General features: G+C 36.7%; 2 protein-coding genes across 2 annotated transcripts; both read right to left on the bottom strand.

The window, feature by feature from the left end:
* Positions 1–1,382: 1,382 nt before the first annotated feature.
* LOC134743277 (uncharacterized) lies at positions 1,383–17,696 on the bottom strand. The gene is made up of 5 exons (XM_063676690.1): positions 17,327–17,696; positions 13,201–13,313; positions 7,912–8,072; positions 5,945–6,131; positions 1,383–3,562 (listed from the first exon to the last, which is right to left on the bottom strand). Exons 1-5 carry the CDS (start codon positions 17,360–17,362, stop codon positions 3,415–3,417), a joined length of 645 nt encoding a protein of 214 aa, XP_063532760.1. The 5' UTR covers positions 17,363–17,696; the 3' UTR covers positions 1,383–3,414.
* Positions 9,839–11,424, bottom strand: LOC134742841 (KRAB-A domain-containing protein 2-like). The gene has a single exon (XM_063676025.1). The coding sequence runs from the start codon at positions 11,120–11,122 to the stop codon at positions 9,839–9,841; it is 1,284 nt and encodes a 427-aa protein (XP_063532095.1). The 5' UTR covers positions 11,123–11,424.

Raw genomic sequence — 17,696 nt, 5'->3', positions numbered from 1 at the left:
TTTTTAATAAAATAAAACAATATTATTTATTATTTGTACAGATAAAAGCTCATCGAGTATCATTATAATAGTTGATTGTGATCAATAGATCAGTACGAATATTGTAGTCAAAAACTGGTTACAAGATAGAAAAGTTAACGGAGTTTAATCGGCTATATCTACTCAAATAATATTCTTTTAGAAATGCTTAAATAAAAACTTCAATAGGCTTATGCTCGCTCTTCAAAAATACACGTTTTTAGCTGTGGCCATTTCCGTCGACCCACAATTTAGTGCTGCGTATATTATCAAAGTGATCTTTTATGCTTATCAATGCTACAGAAATGTTTAACTGCAGAAGGTAGCTGAAAACAATATTAAAATATTTACGAATCTTTGATAATATATAGCAGCAGTAGTGAAAGCTTTATACAATTATATGTTATTTGCAGATATTATTTACAACTTGTTACTGTTTTTAACCGACACATGCATAAATGTTCTGATACAAAAACTCTGATGATTTTCTAAGTGTGCCAAAATGTTGAAAAATCGTATATGAACGACGTTTGCTCGACTCTTTTTGTAACTTTTTGGTAACATAGGAAGTTACTAAGTATTTAAAAAAATGTATTCGTCTTAGTAAACTTTTATACTTTAGTTAACTATATTTTATTTTTATACTTTAATAAACTATTATGTAAATAAGTAGAAGGTGATGATTTGTTACCTAATAAAATATTTAAAACATACTTTTGTTTTCTTATATCTTTATTAAACAATTTAGCCCTTATATTTTAGCCGGCTAAACGAATGCTTTAATGCCTGGGCTACACCCCAAGTTTTAGGAATTAGTAATGCTTATTGATTTCCAAAGCAAAGCGGCGAAGGTCCAAACCTTACCAATCAACACACAGGAGGATTTCTATAATTAAAATAATTGTTCCAGTACTACAAGTTTTAAATCCCAGTAAAAGCGTCGTTGAACAGAATATCTCATGAAGAAAATGTGCACAAAAATACGAGTAGAGAGATGCCTTTTTTACACTCCCGGTATGGTGGTTTGGGATGAGGAAGGTAATGATAAATTGATAATGTAATAATGTAGGTTATGTAGGGTGCAGGATTCAGGTATTAACTTTACTTTAATCAGGCCACCGAATGTAGCTACCTTTATTTTGTGATGTTAAGTACTATACAGCTACCCTATTAGGGTATACTTTGCCAAATTACATCCTTAAAACTGCACCTATGCTAAATTTTTCACAATAATAAGTTTTTATACCATTTTAAACAACTCACCCTCTTTAGAAATTCACCTGAACGTACAAATAAACACGTTCAAAATTATCTCAAAATATACAGTATATGATTAAATATGATATCAAAAATAAGAGAATAAGTTATTTCTACAATTTATTCATCTTTGATACATTTATCATTCGTAAGTTTAGTATATTACAGAAAATTTCTGACAGATTGTAACAAACCAAAAATAATTTAAAATCCTAAACATACTTCTCATAAACTACATTAAATTTCAAACACATTTGCATCACAACAGAGGATAAAAATAATAAATACAGTTTTTATAAATTAACATTAATAAATTCAGTCTATTAAACATAAAAAAGTCAATTAAATATAAAATCCAACCATCCAACCGCAAAATGGCCGAAGAATAAAAAATCAAATGAATGAAATAAATTCGTCGGCAATTTTACAGTATTTTAGAACAATATTCCAGTCATTTCTATATAAATGCAAATTCTTAATAAATGCAATATAAAACGACGAAACAGTTTCGTCATTTCAACAAATTCGTTAGGTATGTGATAATACAGTTAAACTTTATTATCATATCTAACAAGCTATTTTGATTTAATACACAAACAAACATACATACGTTAAATACGTAAATACCAAAAGAAATCTTTGTGTCCATTCCATCAACGTATAATTAATCGCGATACTATAATTTCGAAGTCATATTCAGAAAATATCAAATTGTATTAGAAATTCAAAATCTACTGGTACCTACATAAATTTAGTAGCAATGCACATTTTCAATAATTTTTTAAACGCTTGTACCTATTTTATTAAGCATAAAAATTACTTAGTATTACCCACTTCAATGATCCGATAGAATACAAGTAATATGTCACTTTATTTTGCCACTTTCCATTCCGTTACCAGGGAACGTACGTCAAAAAGTAACGCAATGGAAATTATTAAAAGAATATATTATTAAAAGAATATTCTAGCATGCCACTTAAAATCTTGTAAAAATATTTTTTTTACGTAGTAGAATTATATTATAATTCTTAATGATTTCAGTGCGTATGACACACGTTTGTGCTACTGACATTGTCCACACCTACAAAGGATTTAGTACTTTCCACATACCTTGTGTCCTTCACGTCGTCGCTTCATTTGGGACAAGGTTTGAGTAGACGTATAACAAATGGCATATAGGTATATATGCCATTAAAGAAATTGTCAAATAACTCGAAAATTTATTTAGGTGAATATACATAGGCAAAGCCGAAAGTTTTAAGAATATATAAACTAAGTGTTAATTAGTCAATATTTCTTTCGCGTTTAGCGCTCAACTCTAAAGGGCTCTACTCACGTTGCAATTGCATATGATTAAGTAGGTACCACAAATGATCAATCGATCGATCTTAAGCCCCCTCCAATGTGCATGAACCGCGGCGCGACTTCGCGGAGCGAACATATCGCCGACTACATTCGCACAACTTCACACGGCGATTTCGCAGTTTGGTTCGCGGCAACTGCGGCAAGAGAGTTTAACTGTTAATTATCTATGGCATCATATGTGATTTAGCTGTTTTTCCATTTTGTTTTGTTGTAAAACCGTACAATATAGCTGCTTAATATAATATTATCATAATATAATAAAATTAATATTTATCTTGCCACAGAGGAGTCAAAATAGTGTGTATTCTCGTCTCCTTTGACGCGGGCCGAAGTACCGACAAAAAAACGGGGAACAAGGCGCGAAGGCGTGAACAATCTGCGAAATCGACGCCACACTCGCGTTCACGGCTTAGCGCCGTGATTCGCGCACGAGTGTGGAGGGCTCTATGTAGATAAAACGCGAATTTCATGTAATTATCGGTGACATGAGTGGAGGCCTTAAAAGCTTGGCCACAGCGAATCGTGTCACAAACAAATTCATTATTCGGACGCAACTTTGTCTATTAAATAAGCTGTCATAGTTTGAACTTGAGCCACGGATTCTAAATTTTAAAGCTTAACGCAGATGGCGCTGCAATCGGTCAAGAAAAATACATGCCATTAGATGTCAAACCCACTGAAACATAAACCACAGACTTTTTGTTTTTCTGACAGGAAGCATTTATAGTCTGTGGATTTTTAACCTCATTTTACTACCTACCAATAAAGTTTGTTTTAAGGATCCGGCCGACAGACGCACCCGGACTCCACCAGTACGTAGTCCTGTCCTGTCAGGGTGACGGGCCCGAGCGGCAGCACTAGGAACAAGTACGGGACGTACGTTTGTGTACACGAACCGCGGATGACTGAGCATTCGCTTGATCTGGAATGAGAAGAGTTGCTGTTAGACTTAGTTATACCGAAAATGAAGTTCAGAGAAGTCCGTCTAAAGCCCTTGGATAGTTTCCTTAATGCAGAATCCTAAATAGTGTAACCGAATAGCGTAAGAAGTAACCTGTTACTTAGTCACTTAGTGTAATCGACTAATCGCGTTTAGCAAGTACGCATCCTAAAACGTAACCTAGTGTTTGACTGCACTAACTATTTAAGGACGAATTTATAGGATGCTAGTTAGGATTAGGACGACTGTATTAAAAATAAAGCCCCCTCCAGACTATTCGCTTGAATCGCGGCGCGACTTCGCAGAGCGAACATATCGCGACGTTAACGTATAGGGCCCTCCACACTCGTACGCAACTTCACGGCGATTTCTCAGTTTGGTTAAAAGCATTAGCTGATCGAGTTTAACTGTTAGAGTCTTGCAAGTTCACTCGCGTTAGCGGTTTCGCGCCGAGATTCGCGCACGAGTGTGGAAGGCCCTTAGGCCTCATACACACGAGCACTTTACAACGCGCGTTAAAAAATCGTTTGAATGACACAAATGGATACAGGTGTGTTTATTTACGTAATTTGTATTAATTTGTATTAAGTATTCACATAAATCGTGTCATAACGGACGTACGGCGTACTACCTTCCACACGATCGAACTGGCCTCAACCGGACCGGACCAAGGTTTAACCTGCACCAATTTTGACATAACAAAGTGTGACAATGTCAAAATAGACGTCATATTTTCATAGTAATTTCTCGTCTATAGTACACTAACATACTCTAAATCTGCGCAGAGTTTGCTTGGTCCAACTCTAATAATATGACCAGACTATTTGACATAATTTATATTGTGTGGACCAACCAATTTTGTCAATAGAAAAAGGCGGCAGATTTAAAAAAGTAGGCATTCGATCTCCATATTTTATATTTTGAACTTCGAATATCGCACCTTTTGGTGCCATCAAATTGGTTTGCCAGATTATATTAATCAAAAGTTTGAAAATGAAAAAAAAAACAACCAAGAGAAAAAAGACGGCACATAATAGGTGACGTAAATCAAGGTTATATTTTGATTTGATTTGATTCTACGTCTACGTGTAAACTCCGCTGAATTTATAGATTGCACAAACGCAGTGATTTATCAATACAACTGACAGAGATGTACTAGATATAGTTAAAATGACAGATCGCAAAGATAAATTGCGGTGATTTGTCGCGGCTTAATAAAACTGACATTTATGTATGATTTATGTATTATTGACAAATATTTAAATATGATCTAGAGACGAGCAAAAGTCTTCATATTACCGGTTTTTCCGATCAGAGTCAGAAGTCAGTCAACGTAACATTACAAAACTTTAAATGATTTTAGAACGAATTTTAGTTGAAGAAATTTAACAATACACTAGCGACGTAGTATTTGACCCCGGAAGGCCACTTACACTTTCACATCTTGCAAGTTTTTCATAATAAGTTAACGGTACAATTGTATGTCAACATTGATAACAGCCTCGGTTACTGTTATCATCTATTACAAAATAGTTTTGTCGAAAATTTACAGCCTGACAGCATAAATAATGGGATGAATATTCATCGTTTTCGGTGTTTTTTAGGGTTCCGTACCGTAAAAACCGGACCCCTATTACTAAGACTCCGCTGTCCATCTGTCTGTCACCAGGCTGTATCTCATGAACCGTGATAGCTAGAGAGTTGAAATTTTCACAGATGATGTATTTCTGTTGCCGCTATAACAGGAAATACTGAAGAGAATATTTTTTTTGCCCTTTTTTGCGTAATGGTGCGGAACCCTTTGAGCGCGAGTCCGACTCGCACTTGAACGGTTTTTTTACTTCATTGTCTTCTGAGCAAGTATTACTGCAAGAGACCTGCTCAGTATAGTCAGTGTTATCTTTTCTGTGCAAGAAGTTTCTGGAGGGTGTAACGGGAGAAGGCAAGGTGTGTCGAAGATCTGGTAGATCGCAAGGCACCGTTGAAAGATAGCCGTTAAGAAACGTGACGATTATCCCAAAAATGGGTCATAAATCACCACAAAATAGCAATTGTCAGACTCGCTAATGATGATGAAACTCAATCGTCGTTGACTTTCATCAGATTTCATGTTTTTCTACTGGCTAAATTGGTTTTACAGACAATTTTTGTTCAGTGAAAAAAAGGACTAATCGTGTAATTATGTCTTCGGTTACCGCGATAGTTACTCATGAAATAAAACTATGAAAACGGATTATATCGCGTATACTAAATTTTTACTATACCCCGACGTTTCTAACCCTTTACAGCGTTCGTGGTCAACGGGTGTCACCCGTTCGTCTACCGTAAGTAATCGTGTCTTAATACAAATATAACGATACTCACTCGCAAACTTCAAACACAACTTGCTGAAGTAAATCCGGGAACTTCTGCACAATAGTGACCGGCTGTCCGGATGTCAGTGACACACCGTACATTGGCGCTGTAGTATTGTACCGCGTCCGGCAGAGGCGGCCGCCGCCGCAGGAGTTCGTCGTAGTCGGGGATAGGCCGGGGAGGTTGCTGGCGCGACCTGGAAATGTATGAAGAAACATGAATATTAGTGTTGTTTAAAATATATACTCTGGCAAGCCAACTTTGCCAGTAGAAAAAGGAAATTTGTATGGGGGCTACAATTTTCAAATTTACCGCATTTTTCTACTGACAAAACTGGCTTGCCAGAGTTGCCAGAATATACAAAGCGATAAGTGCCATAATCCTCACAGCATTAAAGAGGCCTTAAAAGGACAAGCACTTTTACCGCCTGAATCAACTAGAAAGATAACAAACAACAAAATAACAATTATTATGTAATGAACGTGGAGAAGATGGGAGAGGATCGTGCGGCCAAGAGAGCATATCTGGGGCGACTAACTGGGAGACGTCCGGTCGGAAGGCCTAGGTACCGGTGGATCGATGAGGTCCGGAAGGACCTATGTGACATCCAGGCGGCTGAATGGCGTCGGATCGCACAGGATAGGAACGAATGGCGAAACCTAGTATCTGAGGCCAAGATCCACTTCGGGTCGCTGAGCCAGCGAAGTAAGTAAGTATATAATGAACCTAGCTGTCTTCGATGCATATGCGAAAATAAAATACCTATTCCGGCGAATCGAGGATCTCCTACTTCTTGAACTCGTGTAAGGAAGTATTTACAACTTGGGAAGCTCATACGCTCATACGTCGGTAATGCTACAGAATAAATAATACTACTAATATTACCTAGTAATGCTTAAATTTGTTCGTACAAAACTTTTCGATATGACTGATAGATTCCTAGAAACATTCGAAAGTTTCTTCACCCTCCGTTAAGCAAGTTTTTGAGAAAATTACTCGTGATAGCCACCTTTACGCGACATACTTACCGAAGCTAATGACTTAATAATAGTTGATAATACTCGTAGTTCATTTACCGCCAACTACACTCGAAAGTAATGAGAACTGTTCGCTTCGTGTGAAATTTCCGATACAAAGTTATCCGTTTCCATTGCTCTGAGTATATACCCACGCCATAGTCAACTTTAACTACAATGGACTAAAAACGCAGTCTCCTTATACCTATGACACATGAGATGACTGTTTGGGAAGTGGATCACGCGAGCGTGGGATATTTTACAAGAATGGCATTTTTCACCTAATTGTAATTTAGAATGAATATCGGAAAAAAGTGAAGTAAGTGGGCGGATCAACTATTTCTTGTTGTTATTTTGTCCTGTGAGTGAGGGGATAATAGTAGCACAGTTTGTTAGAAAAACTTTGGTAGATGGCCCATTAATATATGATTTAAGGAGTGACCCAAGGGAACGAAATGCCATAATTTCGTCCACAATTTACAAAATAATAGGTGTTTCATCCAAGTTAGTACGAAATGGGCTTAGATATTTTGTATACACAGAGTATTGTGTGATACAGAATGTTTTTCAATTCACGATAAATCAGACCAAATTCAGAATCACGAAAAAAATCGTGACGTGCGATGAGATCTCGCGATCAACGTCACCTCCTAACCCCCTTGTAGTCTCCCCTTCCTAGTCCTTGCTGCAGGATCAGCTGGCTGGAGTTACCCCAAGTATTAGTATCAGTACACACTAATGAACAAGAAGGCTAGCCTATTTTTATGTTATAACCTGAATAGGAAACGCACAGTAACTGGAGAGGAGGAAACCAACATACCCAGTTCTACTACAAGTTTGCGTCCCCAAACTCTTGAAGTACCCACTCGTGTGTCAAGCAGATTGCGTGTTTTGACCACCCGATTAAAGACTGTCCTGAGACCCTAGGCTATACTTATTACTACAATAATAGTTACAAACCAGTTCTACTGCCATTCTGCGGCCTCAATCCCTCGGAGTATCCCTCGTGTGCTTCCAGCAGTGCTCGTCGCATGATGGACGGGTCTACTGTCCGCACGTTTCGTGCTTGACGTGAAGACTGCCCCCATGCTCCGGATTTTAACGCTCGGTTTACCAAATGCCTGGAAAATTGAGATAATAGAGTATAGATTAGATTAGATTAGATATATTTATTTCTTAAAGAAAAAGGGAAAAAACAAAGGCTTTCACTAAAAGATCGTCAACTTAAGGTTAGAACAGAAATCAAATAATAGAATATAAAATTAATAAATAAAACAAATGTCACAAAAAAAGAGATGTCAATGTAGATAAATATAGACAAAATAAATATTGTCTAACTTGACATTCAAAGATAGAACTAGATGGCGCTATACTTTAATGTACATGTATGCTTTCATTGCAGGTAAAGTTTGTGTAGCAACGGTCGAGCTAATCAAATTTTATGTTTAGAAGTTCCGTAAAACCACCGAACTATACAGTCCAAAACTACAATTACACAAGTTTCAAGTGAATGGGACGAGTGCAAGAGAATGATGAAGATCAATACGTAATTAAGTATCAAAACTCATGTTACTTATGGATTTGTCTAGCCTTTTTCTTGATTTTATGAAAATATTTTGCCTCCGAACTGCGTCATTCGAATAATAGTCACACCTAAATGAATATATTCGAGTTTTGTACCATAATTGGGAGATTTTGGACTAGTCGGGTAGTTTTAAATAGCAGTAAGATATGTGTTCATGGCTCCAAACCTAAAATGTAAACATAATATGTAAGTACATAAATAGCGCCACCTACAACAATTGCAAGGCATACGGCGTTGTATGGAGGTTACCAGTAAATTAACACTGTATTATTAATTTACGTCTCTCTACTTATTTCTACAAGAAGTCGGCCAATTGACTACAACGCCATCTTTCCAATTATTAGAAAACAAAAACCCAACAACCACGCACATTAATCAATATCAACGCAAGCCGAGAACCACTCACTACTTCACTCCACACACCATTAAAATTACGACTTCAGAATCTTGAAATAAGATGGCGTGAAATAAAATTTAACTCACGTATACCGTTGTGCGTTATTATAATGTAATGAGACATAATAATGATCATTTTGAAATTACATTGCAAGCGTAGAGAAAATTGCTTGCATACGTCCCGGCGCGGTGGGAAAATTCTCATGGTAGGTGTGCCATAGATAAACGTCTTGCTTGTAAGTAGAATTATTAACGGGAATCGGTTGTCTATAGGTATTTATGAGAGATTAGCTATGTTACGGGTTACGGGTCAACGCTCGGAGCGTAGAGGGGCAAAGGTAGCAAATTAGCAATTGTATTTCTTTCTTACTATTTTGATACTTGATGAGACTATTTATAGCTGAAATATTAAATAAGAACAGGTCGAATGTTCATCTGTTTATTTTGCACGTATCTAAAAATTTAAGACATTGGAAAATAATAGGGAATATTACGCGAAAGTCTGCGCAGGGGGCGCCACTACCACAATCTGAGGGTCTATCGCAAATCAAGAAAATCAAAATTTCGTTATCTAACATCTCTGTCACTCCTGCATATTCGAGCGATAAAGAGGCAGATAGCGAAATTTCGGATTCGCGTTTCCCGTTAGGTTCTCTTGCCGCCTTGGTGCATCAATGTCATATTTTATTATCTTTGAAAACTTGTCAAAAAACTGTAAAAGGCACAGTATGTATAAGTTACTCTATGGTTTACTAAACGGGCTAGTGGTTCACTCTGGTGGCAGAACATTGCAGTAATACCCCCTATTAAAGAAATGCCTACCACAAAAAAAAATTAAAAAGACAAATTTCAAACGACGTTTATTTTTTAGAATCAAAAACCTCATATGCTTTGTAAGTAACAAAATTATATAATTTCCTCATCTTCCATAGCTTCAATTTTAATAAAATCGCACGGCAATATCAATGATTCCTCCGACATAATTTGTTCTGTGTTTTGATCATCCTTCTTTTCTAAAGTTCTTTTCAAATCAGTATCAGATGATAAAGCCTGACATACATCCATAGGCAATGCTGACGCTATACCTTTCCTCGGATCTACGCCAAAAACTAATTCACTAGGCGTTCTACATAATGTTGTATGAAATCTCGTATTCAACGAATGCTGAACAAATTTCAAGCCCTTTTGCCACTTTGCTTTCTTATTTTTCGACAACCACGTATTCACTTTCTTAAGGATATCTTCATTTGTTTTTCCTTCCAAATCATGAGCTCTAAAATTGGATTCGGAGGTGAGAATTATAATATCGGGGCATAATACCGTTATTCGTTTGCAAATCGGAGCTGTCAAGGCGGTCCCGTTTTTAGATTGCAAAATGTTCGGTGCACCAAATACCAAGAAAATATCAAGTAGGTTATCAACTGACTCTTCGATGGAGGTCGTCTTCAATGCTCTTAGATGAGTAAATTTGGACATAAAATCTCTATAAACCAGCATATACTTATATTCTTCAGTTTCTTCTCCTGTCACCGCTAATATATCTATTTGTCCTCTAGAATAAAGTTCAGGGTAAGTTCCTTCTGAAATAGGATTTGATTGCCTTTCTTGAACTGGAATCTCAACTAATGTTTCTGAACTGCCAATTTTGAAGGGGTCAATTTCTGTCGCATCATCTTCATCAGAGTTTTGCGAAACTCCTTCTTGTAAATCCGAATTATCATCTGGTGTAATTTTAGGCAACCGTTTACCTCTTTTAAAACTTTTATTTTTACAACCCTTGCACATAGATAAGTAAACGGACACACATTCAGCGGTGACGTTTTTGTACATGGGTTTTATGAATTCCATCATTCTCGTTCGGCCACCGTGGATTAATTTCAAATGGTTAACACGTACAACGTCGTATATTTCGTCCATAGTAACGAATACTTGTTGCGTAGTTTGACCGGGCTTGGCGGCCATTATGAGCCTTTCTCCTTCTGGTGTTTTGATCACGTCGTATCTTTTCGCACGTCGATAGTCCGCGGGCGTCTTCTTCGTTTTTAACTTTGCCGCTTTAACTTGTTGGATAAGCGTGTTATACTTGGAACCTGACAATAGAAATGTGTTTGGAGCCTTCTTGGATATAAACATTTCTTCAATTCTTCGATTGAATTCTTCTCTATTGACGTCTTCTTCGATTTCCGACATTATTTAGAAATTACAGCGCACAAATCAGAATCTTACTAAAATAACTTGTCTACGTATTCCACAACTGAACGCAGAACGCTTCACACTATGCCCGGAGAGATATGGCGTCGAGTTCGGACCGTCGATGTAACGGAAATGTCCGATGTTGCCCGAACGGGCGTTGGACAAAGCCGAATAATCGCCGCGTCTCGCTCTAGTCGCTCTATAGACGAAGCGCAGATTGCCCGCATCGTCGCCCGACCGGTTGAACCCCGCTGTCGCATTTACCGATTTACCGATTCTATGCATACTTGTTTGCGCACTTGTTAGACGCGTACCTAATCTGCCTATCGATTGTGCTGAACCTGAACCTAACCCAACTAAGAACAAATTGAGTACTAAGGTCATCGACGCTTATCGCTAATCTCGTTACCTTTGGCAAGCTTTTATTATCGGTTATAATGAATAGATTATTAATGTGTTACGTTACATATTTTACATAGGTAGGAACCAATATTTATCAAGTAAAAGGAAGTAAATAAGTTTTATTTTTGTTTGTACGACAAGTCTTTTCACTTTCTCCTCTCATCTACTCAAAGTTTAACTGGAAGAGATCCCTCAAAGGGATAAGTTCGCCTTTGTACATCTTGTTATTTGTACCATGTAATTTTGAATGTGTATTTTTGTACAATAAAGAGTTTACTACTACTACTACTACAAGTCATAGCGGAATATATATGAGTTTCCAAAATAAACACCTAAATGTTTATAATATTGTCTTCGGTTACCGCGATAGTTACTCATGAAATAAAACTATGAAAACGGATTATATCACGTATATTGAATTTATAATACATCCCGACGTTTCGAACTCCTAACCTAAATGTTTGTTCCAAATTACTTCCATATAAATTAGCGTATTTTTTATGGTTATTTACGATAAAATATAATACCACTCATAAATTTAAAAAAATGAGCAAGACTACTTTAGCAGTTAACCGGTAACCTATGTATCGCGGCACAGACATTGTTATACATCTTATCTAAAATACCTGCATCTATTATGTAATTACAGTAATTGCACTTACATTTTTCCATTGCTGTAATTAAACTCCATATTAAAGAAATCTAAATATCATTATGTGCATACATACATGTATTTTGCTATGTAAGTTAAGTACCTAAGTAAATAATTATAAAAGTAACTTCAATGAAACAATAATGTAATTATACAATTAACAGTAATACATTCACGGAAACATACAACGTCTTTGTTTACGAAAATGGACGCCCACGACAAGAACTTAAAATGATTATCTTATCATAAAAAAAGAAGTTATACTTTTGAACTCTTTTGAAATCAGTTTACATGGGGTTTCATCAATCTATTACCTGGTTTGCCTGGTATGGTAATAGATATTTTCGAAGCCACCAATGAGGGCTACTGTTTTTGTGCTCACCAGTTGGCGCCACTGTAGATGTAGGTCCAGAAAAACAGATCTTAAAATTCTTCTATGCTTAGTTTTATAAAATCAATACGTTCTAATATACACAAAGGTATTTTAACGTCTAAATGTGCCATTTTTTCGACCTGTTTAATTTTGCATATATTTTAGTTGTCACTTTTTTTAAACCTCTAACATTTATTGAGCGATATCTATTGTTTACCATGATTAATCAAAGATGGACAAAGATTTACCATAATTATGAATAAGGAGTGAAAATTCCGGATGAAAAAGCTGGAACCCCCAAAACTTCTATGCATTTGACATTTTGAAAGACCTTCATCTACACTAGCGCGGCGTAGCGCCCCTAGCGGCGAAATTAAACGCGATAGCCCTCATTGATTTATTTATTTATTTTTTACCACCTATAGAATAATGCATTTTTTTCTTTATTCGTCGATTGACTTTTCCATTACATATTTTAATGTTCCGAAAATAATTAATCTAAGTATCTTTTTTTTTATTTGTCTTTCTTTTTATTTTATAGGTAGTTATATTATTTTAACAGGGAAAATATATTTATTTTATTTTTTGCATGATAAAACCGATGAATCGATTAAGTAGGATTGTTATAGAACATCCCTAATTCCCTACCGTGGATAAGGAGAGCCGTCCGGACCCGGACATTCTGTGCCTTGTAGAGCATCGCCCCAGGCATATTTTAATCTTGGACCGCAATCAGCGGACACGAACCCGGCTAACAGAGCCTGAAACAAGAGAACAAGTTTGTTGAATTATACAGCAAGAAAGTAACAAAACAAGTAGCAACCTAGGTACCTACTCAAGTCATTCCAAAAACTAATCGGGCGGTTTTTAGACTTCCGTAGCCAAAATGGCAAAGCCTTATAGTTTCGTCATGTTCGTCTATCGACCCGTACCTATATCTTAGCGCCAAAATTACAACTATTTTGAACTTAATACCCATTAACACTCCTATAACATATCCTGTCAAAATCAATTCAACCGGGGCTACGCAGTCTCGAAAGAAGTTAGGAAAGGATTCGACATACACATGATTTAGCTTCACCGCAATCAGGTAATATAATAATCCACGCAGATCCGAATGATCTGATCAATGATCGACATCAAGCGGTCATGATTGCATTTAATAATATAATAAAGCTTTATGTAGGACAATAAACCGACAAAAATGATCGATTGTCATTCTTCATAGAATGCGTGAGCGGTATGTGTGTCGCGTCGTGGCCGAATGACATAGTTTCCGTGGCCACTGGCACTATAAACAACGAAACCTGTCCCCTTTCTTGCACGAATCTAGTACCCTTGATCCGGCATTCCCTGGTCACGAACTGGTGAATCAGTTATAGATAGCTACAGATAAGCTGCACTATTGCAAACTTGTTTAACTACTGCTTCGCACGAATTTTAGGTAACAAGCTTTTTTTTAACTGTTAGTGATAAGAAAAAAATAAGTTATTTACATGTTCAACTACAATTTATTCTGTTTCCGGTCTTTGTTAATAACAAACGGAAGGCTAATTTAGTGATGTGTGGCGAATCGGAAAGATCCTCAATAAGAAAGTATCAGTATCAACTTTCTGGGTCATTCGCGTATAACTGTCATTGAACTTTGTAGGAACCTTTAAACAGATGGGTGTCAGGTGTAATTTAGTCATCTGTTTTAAAGCTTTCTATTATATTATAGGATACTCAATACGGGCTAAATAGAGGGAAAGCTACTTTCCACTAAGCTAAAACATTTGCTTTTCCAGTTTACATTAGTTAAGACAACACAAAGAGCTACTAAAGCACTATCTATAGTTTCATATATGTACGAGGCAGAAAATGAAACAGCAATATTTATTTCTTATTAACTTAATGAAAAATACCGTAATATGCACTACAATTCATTTTAAATAAAGCATGTCGCATGTCTAATGGGTAAAAAAACTGCAATATAATCATTTATCTATAGTAAAACTGTAGTAAATATGATTCAATCGTCATTTGACGCAACATCGTCTTAAGGGATGCATAAATTACTATGTCATTACGTTGCCTATTATCGGTCTCAAAGGTGTATCTAGGAAATAATTCAAAAGTGAAATTGTATAAAGAAAAAGCAGCGAAAGTGTTCAGTGGTCTCAAAGGTCTATTGTATGAGCATCACGTTTTTGGACGACATTTAAATACTCGATTTCCGAGGTATAATGATCACATAGTACGTGATTTTAGTTAAACGGAGAAAACTTTTGTTGTTCACGACAATAACAGCGGACGTGGAGATAAGCCACGGTCAAATACAACACGTAATTTTTACATTAAAAGAATCGGAATTAATAAAAAAACCGGCCAAGTGCAAGTAGGACTCGCGCACGAAGGGTTCCGTACCATTACGAAAAAACGGCAAAAAAATCACGTTTGTCGTATGGGAGCCTTAAATATTTATTTTGTTCAGTTTTTAGTACTTGTTATAGTGGCAACAAAAATACATCATCTGTGAAAATTTAGACTGTCTAACTATCACGGTTCATGAGATACAGCCTGGGGACAGACGGACAGACAGACAGACAGGCGGACGGACAGCGGAGTCTTAGTAATAGGGTACCTTTTACCCTTTGAGTACGGAACCCTAAAACCGGACGAACATTATGCTTTGTAAATTTTCAATGATGAATTTATGGTAGAAACAGGTTTTTTTTTAATATTTTTCTTGGTCGTTTAATTAGATAATTTGCACCAAAACAAAGAACTTGTTAATATTTATTTCTAGCAAAACAATATATGTAATGTAGAGTTAGACCAAGATAAGTCTGCAGCGATTTTGATAGCCCAGCCAGACTGTGCGAGTGTTATTTTAAACGCGAACTTCTATGAAATTATGACATATATAACACTTGTACAGTCTATGCTATATAAATCGTTGCAGAGTTATCTTGGTCTAACTCTATCACTCGCACCGTACATTTGTAGATTTATCAGGTTTACATGTACAGTCACCACACTGGATTGTTATTGTTATGCCATTTATTTAGGGTTCTTGCTAAATTGGAAATTCTATAGGGAAAGTATTGAACAACCAATTTAGCTAGGACCCTACATGGCGCAACAATCGCGGAGCGTGTTGGTGCAGTGCAGTCAGCTGCAGAGAAAAGGCACCCCCCCTGCATAGAAAGTTCTGTAAATTGGTATGGACGTGGGGTACCTTTTCTCTGCAGCTGACTGTACCTATAATTAATTTTCTTTGATTTCGTTTTTTAGGGTTCTGTACCCTAAGGGTAAAAACGGGACCCTATTACTATTACTCCACACTCATGCGCGAATGTGTGTGTGTGGAGGGCCCTTAAGACTTCGCTGTCTGTCTGTCTGTCTGTCTGTCTGTCTATCTGTCTGTATGTCTGTCTGTCTGTCTGTATGTCTGTCACCAGGCTGTATATCATGAACCGTGATAGCTAGACAGTTGAAATTTTCACAGATGATGTATTTCTGTTACCGCTATAACAACAAATACTAAAAACAGAATAAAATAAATATTTAAGTGGGGCTCCCATACAACAAACGTGATTTTTTTGCCATTTTTTGCGTAATGGTACGGAGCCCTTCGTGCGCGAGTCCGACTCGCACTTGGCCGGTTTTTTTTGCGTAATGGTACGGAACCCTTCGTGCGCGAGTCGGACTCGCACTCACAACTGGGGGCCTGCCGCGAAAACCGAATTTCGCAAATTACGGGGATCTTTCTCTTTTACTCCAATGAAGTAATTACTAATTAGAGTGCCAGAGAAAGGTACCCGCAATTTACGAACTTCGTTTTTCGCGGTTATACCCCTGGTCCCTATCATTAAAAAAGTTGAAACGTAACGGTTAATAACACCCAGTGAAATTAGCAAACATTTAGGTGCTAACTGAAGTTTTGCGAAATTCGTACTGTGCTGTTATGTTTATAGCTTCTTCTGCCTGCGTATGATCGCATGAATATGGAAGACCCGGTCAGCAACCTTTATCTAATGACACGTTAATGCGCTTAGACGACCAACGGATGCCTTGGGTAACAGTAAAATACAGATAAAACTTTGCCCACTGTTTCATACCTTTTTTCCTCTGAACGGTCCGTTTACTCTGAATGCATAGGCAATGAGTCAGTCAACCAGTACGCTATTAAGTATAATTTTATCTTTAACGATGTTAAATTGATTATTTTTAACTTTTTTACATCGCTTCCCTGTCAGCAGAATATTATGGATGTTGGAAAATGATTAGTTGCTTTTTATGTAGAAATTATCGGGTGTATAATTTAAGTATAAGATGTAATTTGCGACTATCAGCCTAATTAATAGAATATATGCGAGTAACATACATACACACCGTAGGTAGTACCTAAGAAAAATCAATAACAAAAAACTTATGCATTGAGAGGTTGAAATTTGTCGAAAATGCTTGAGATTAGGTTGCCAAGAGAACCCTGAGCTTCATAGGCGAGCCATGCTAAAAAGCCGGAACGAACGTAGTAAGATGAGATTATATCTAGGATACTTATGAGACACAACATTTGTTTGCAATACCTACTTATCATGAATATAATTTTTTTTAACTACCCACATACAACTGTCAGGCAAAACGTTTGTTTACAATTTGAAGTTGCTGTAATAACGTCAGTTAGATAAATAAAAAAGGTAACTATATATTGTTTTAAACAGCTAAACTACTTTTATTAACATTAAAGTAAAACAAAGTAAACTGTGTATAAAAAATAAAAACTTACCAGTTGCAAACATACTAATAAATTCTTTGAGCACATTTTAAATATTAATTAAAACAATTGCACCGGTAATAATGATAATTAAATCGAGTGGCACACTTTTTATATTCGAAATTGTTTGAATGTGGTAATGTCACATTCGCGTGTATGGAAGGGCGTGCGGTCGGCGCACTGCCCGCACAAGACAACAAGTGTGGTGTTCATTATAACGGGAGTTCGGCCAGGAGTCTTCACTGCGGGCGCCTACTTCGCCTTCAAAGCGGTCGCTCTCTCTTCGAACCAAATTGATAATAGCGCCATCTATCAACAGACGCTGTTACTGACACGAGTCAAATTACCGGTTAAGTATTACCGGTTTTTGATATGGCGGAAA

The sequence above is a fragment of the Cydia strobilella genome, chromosome 7, assembly GCF_947568885.1.
Source record: "Cydia strobilella chromosome 7, ilCydStro3.1, whole genome shotgun sequence".
Classification (NCBI taxonomy): domain Eukaryota; kingdom Metazoa; phylum Arthropoda; class Insecta; order Lepidoptera; family Tortricidae; genus Cydia; species Cydia strobilella.
This window is presented reverse-complemented; position numbering and strand designations above follow the sequence as displayed.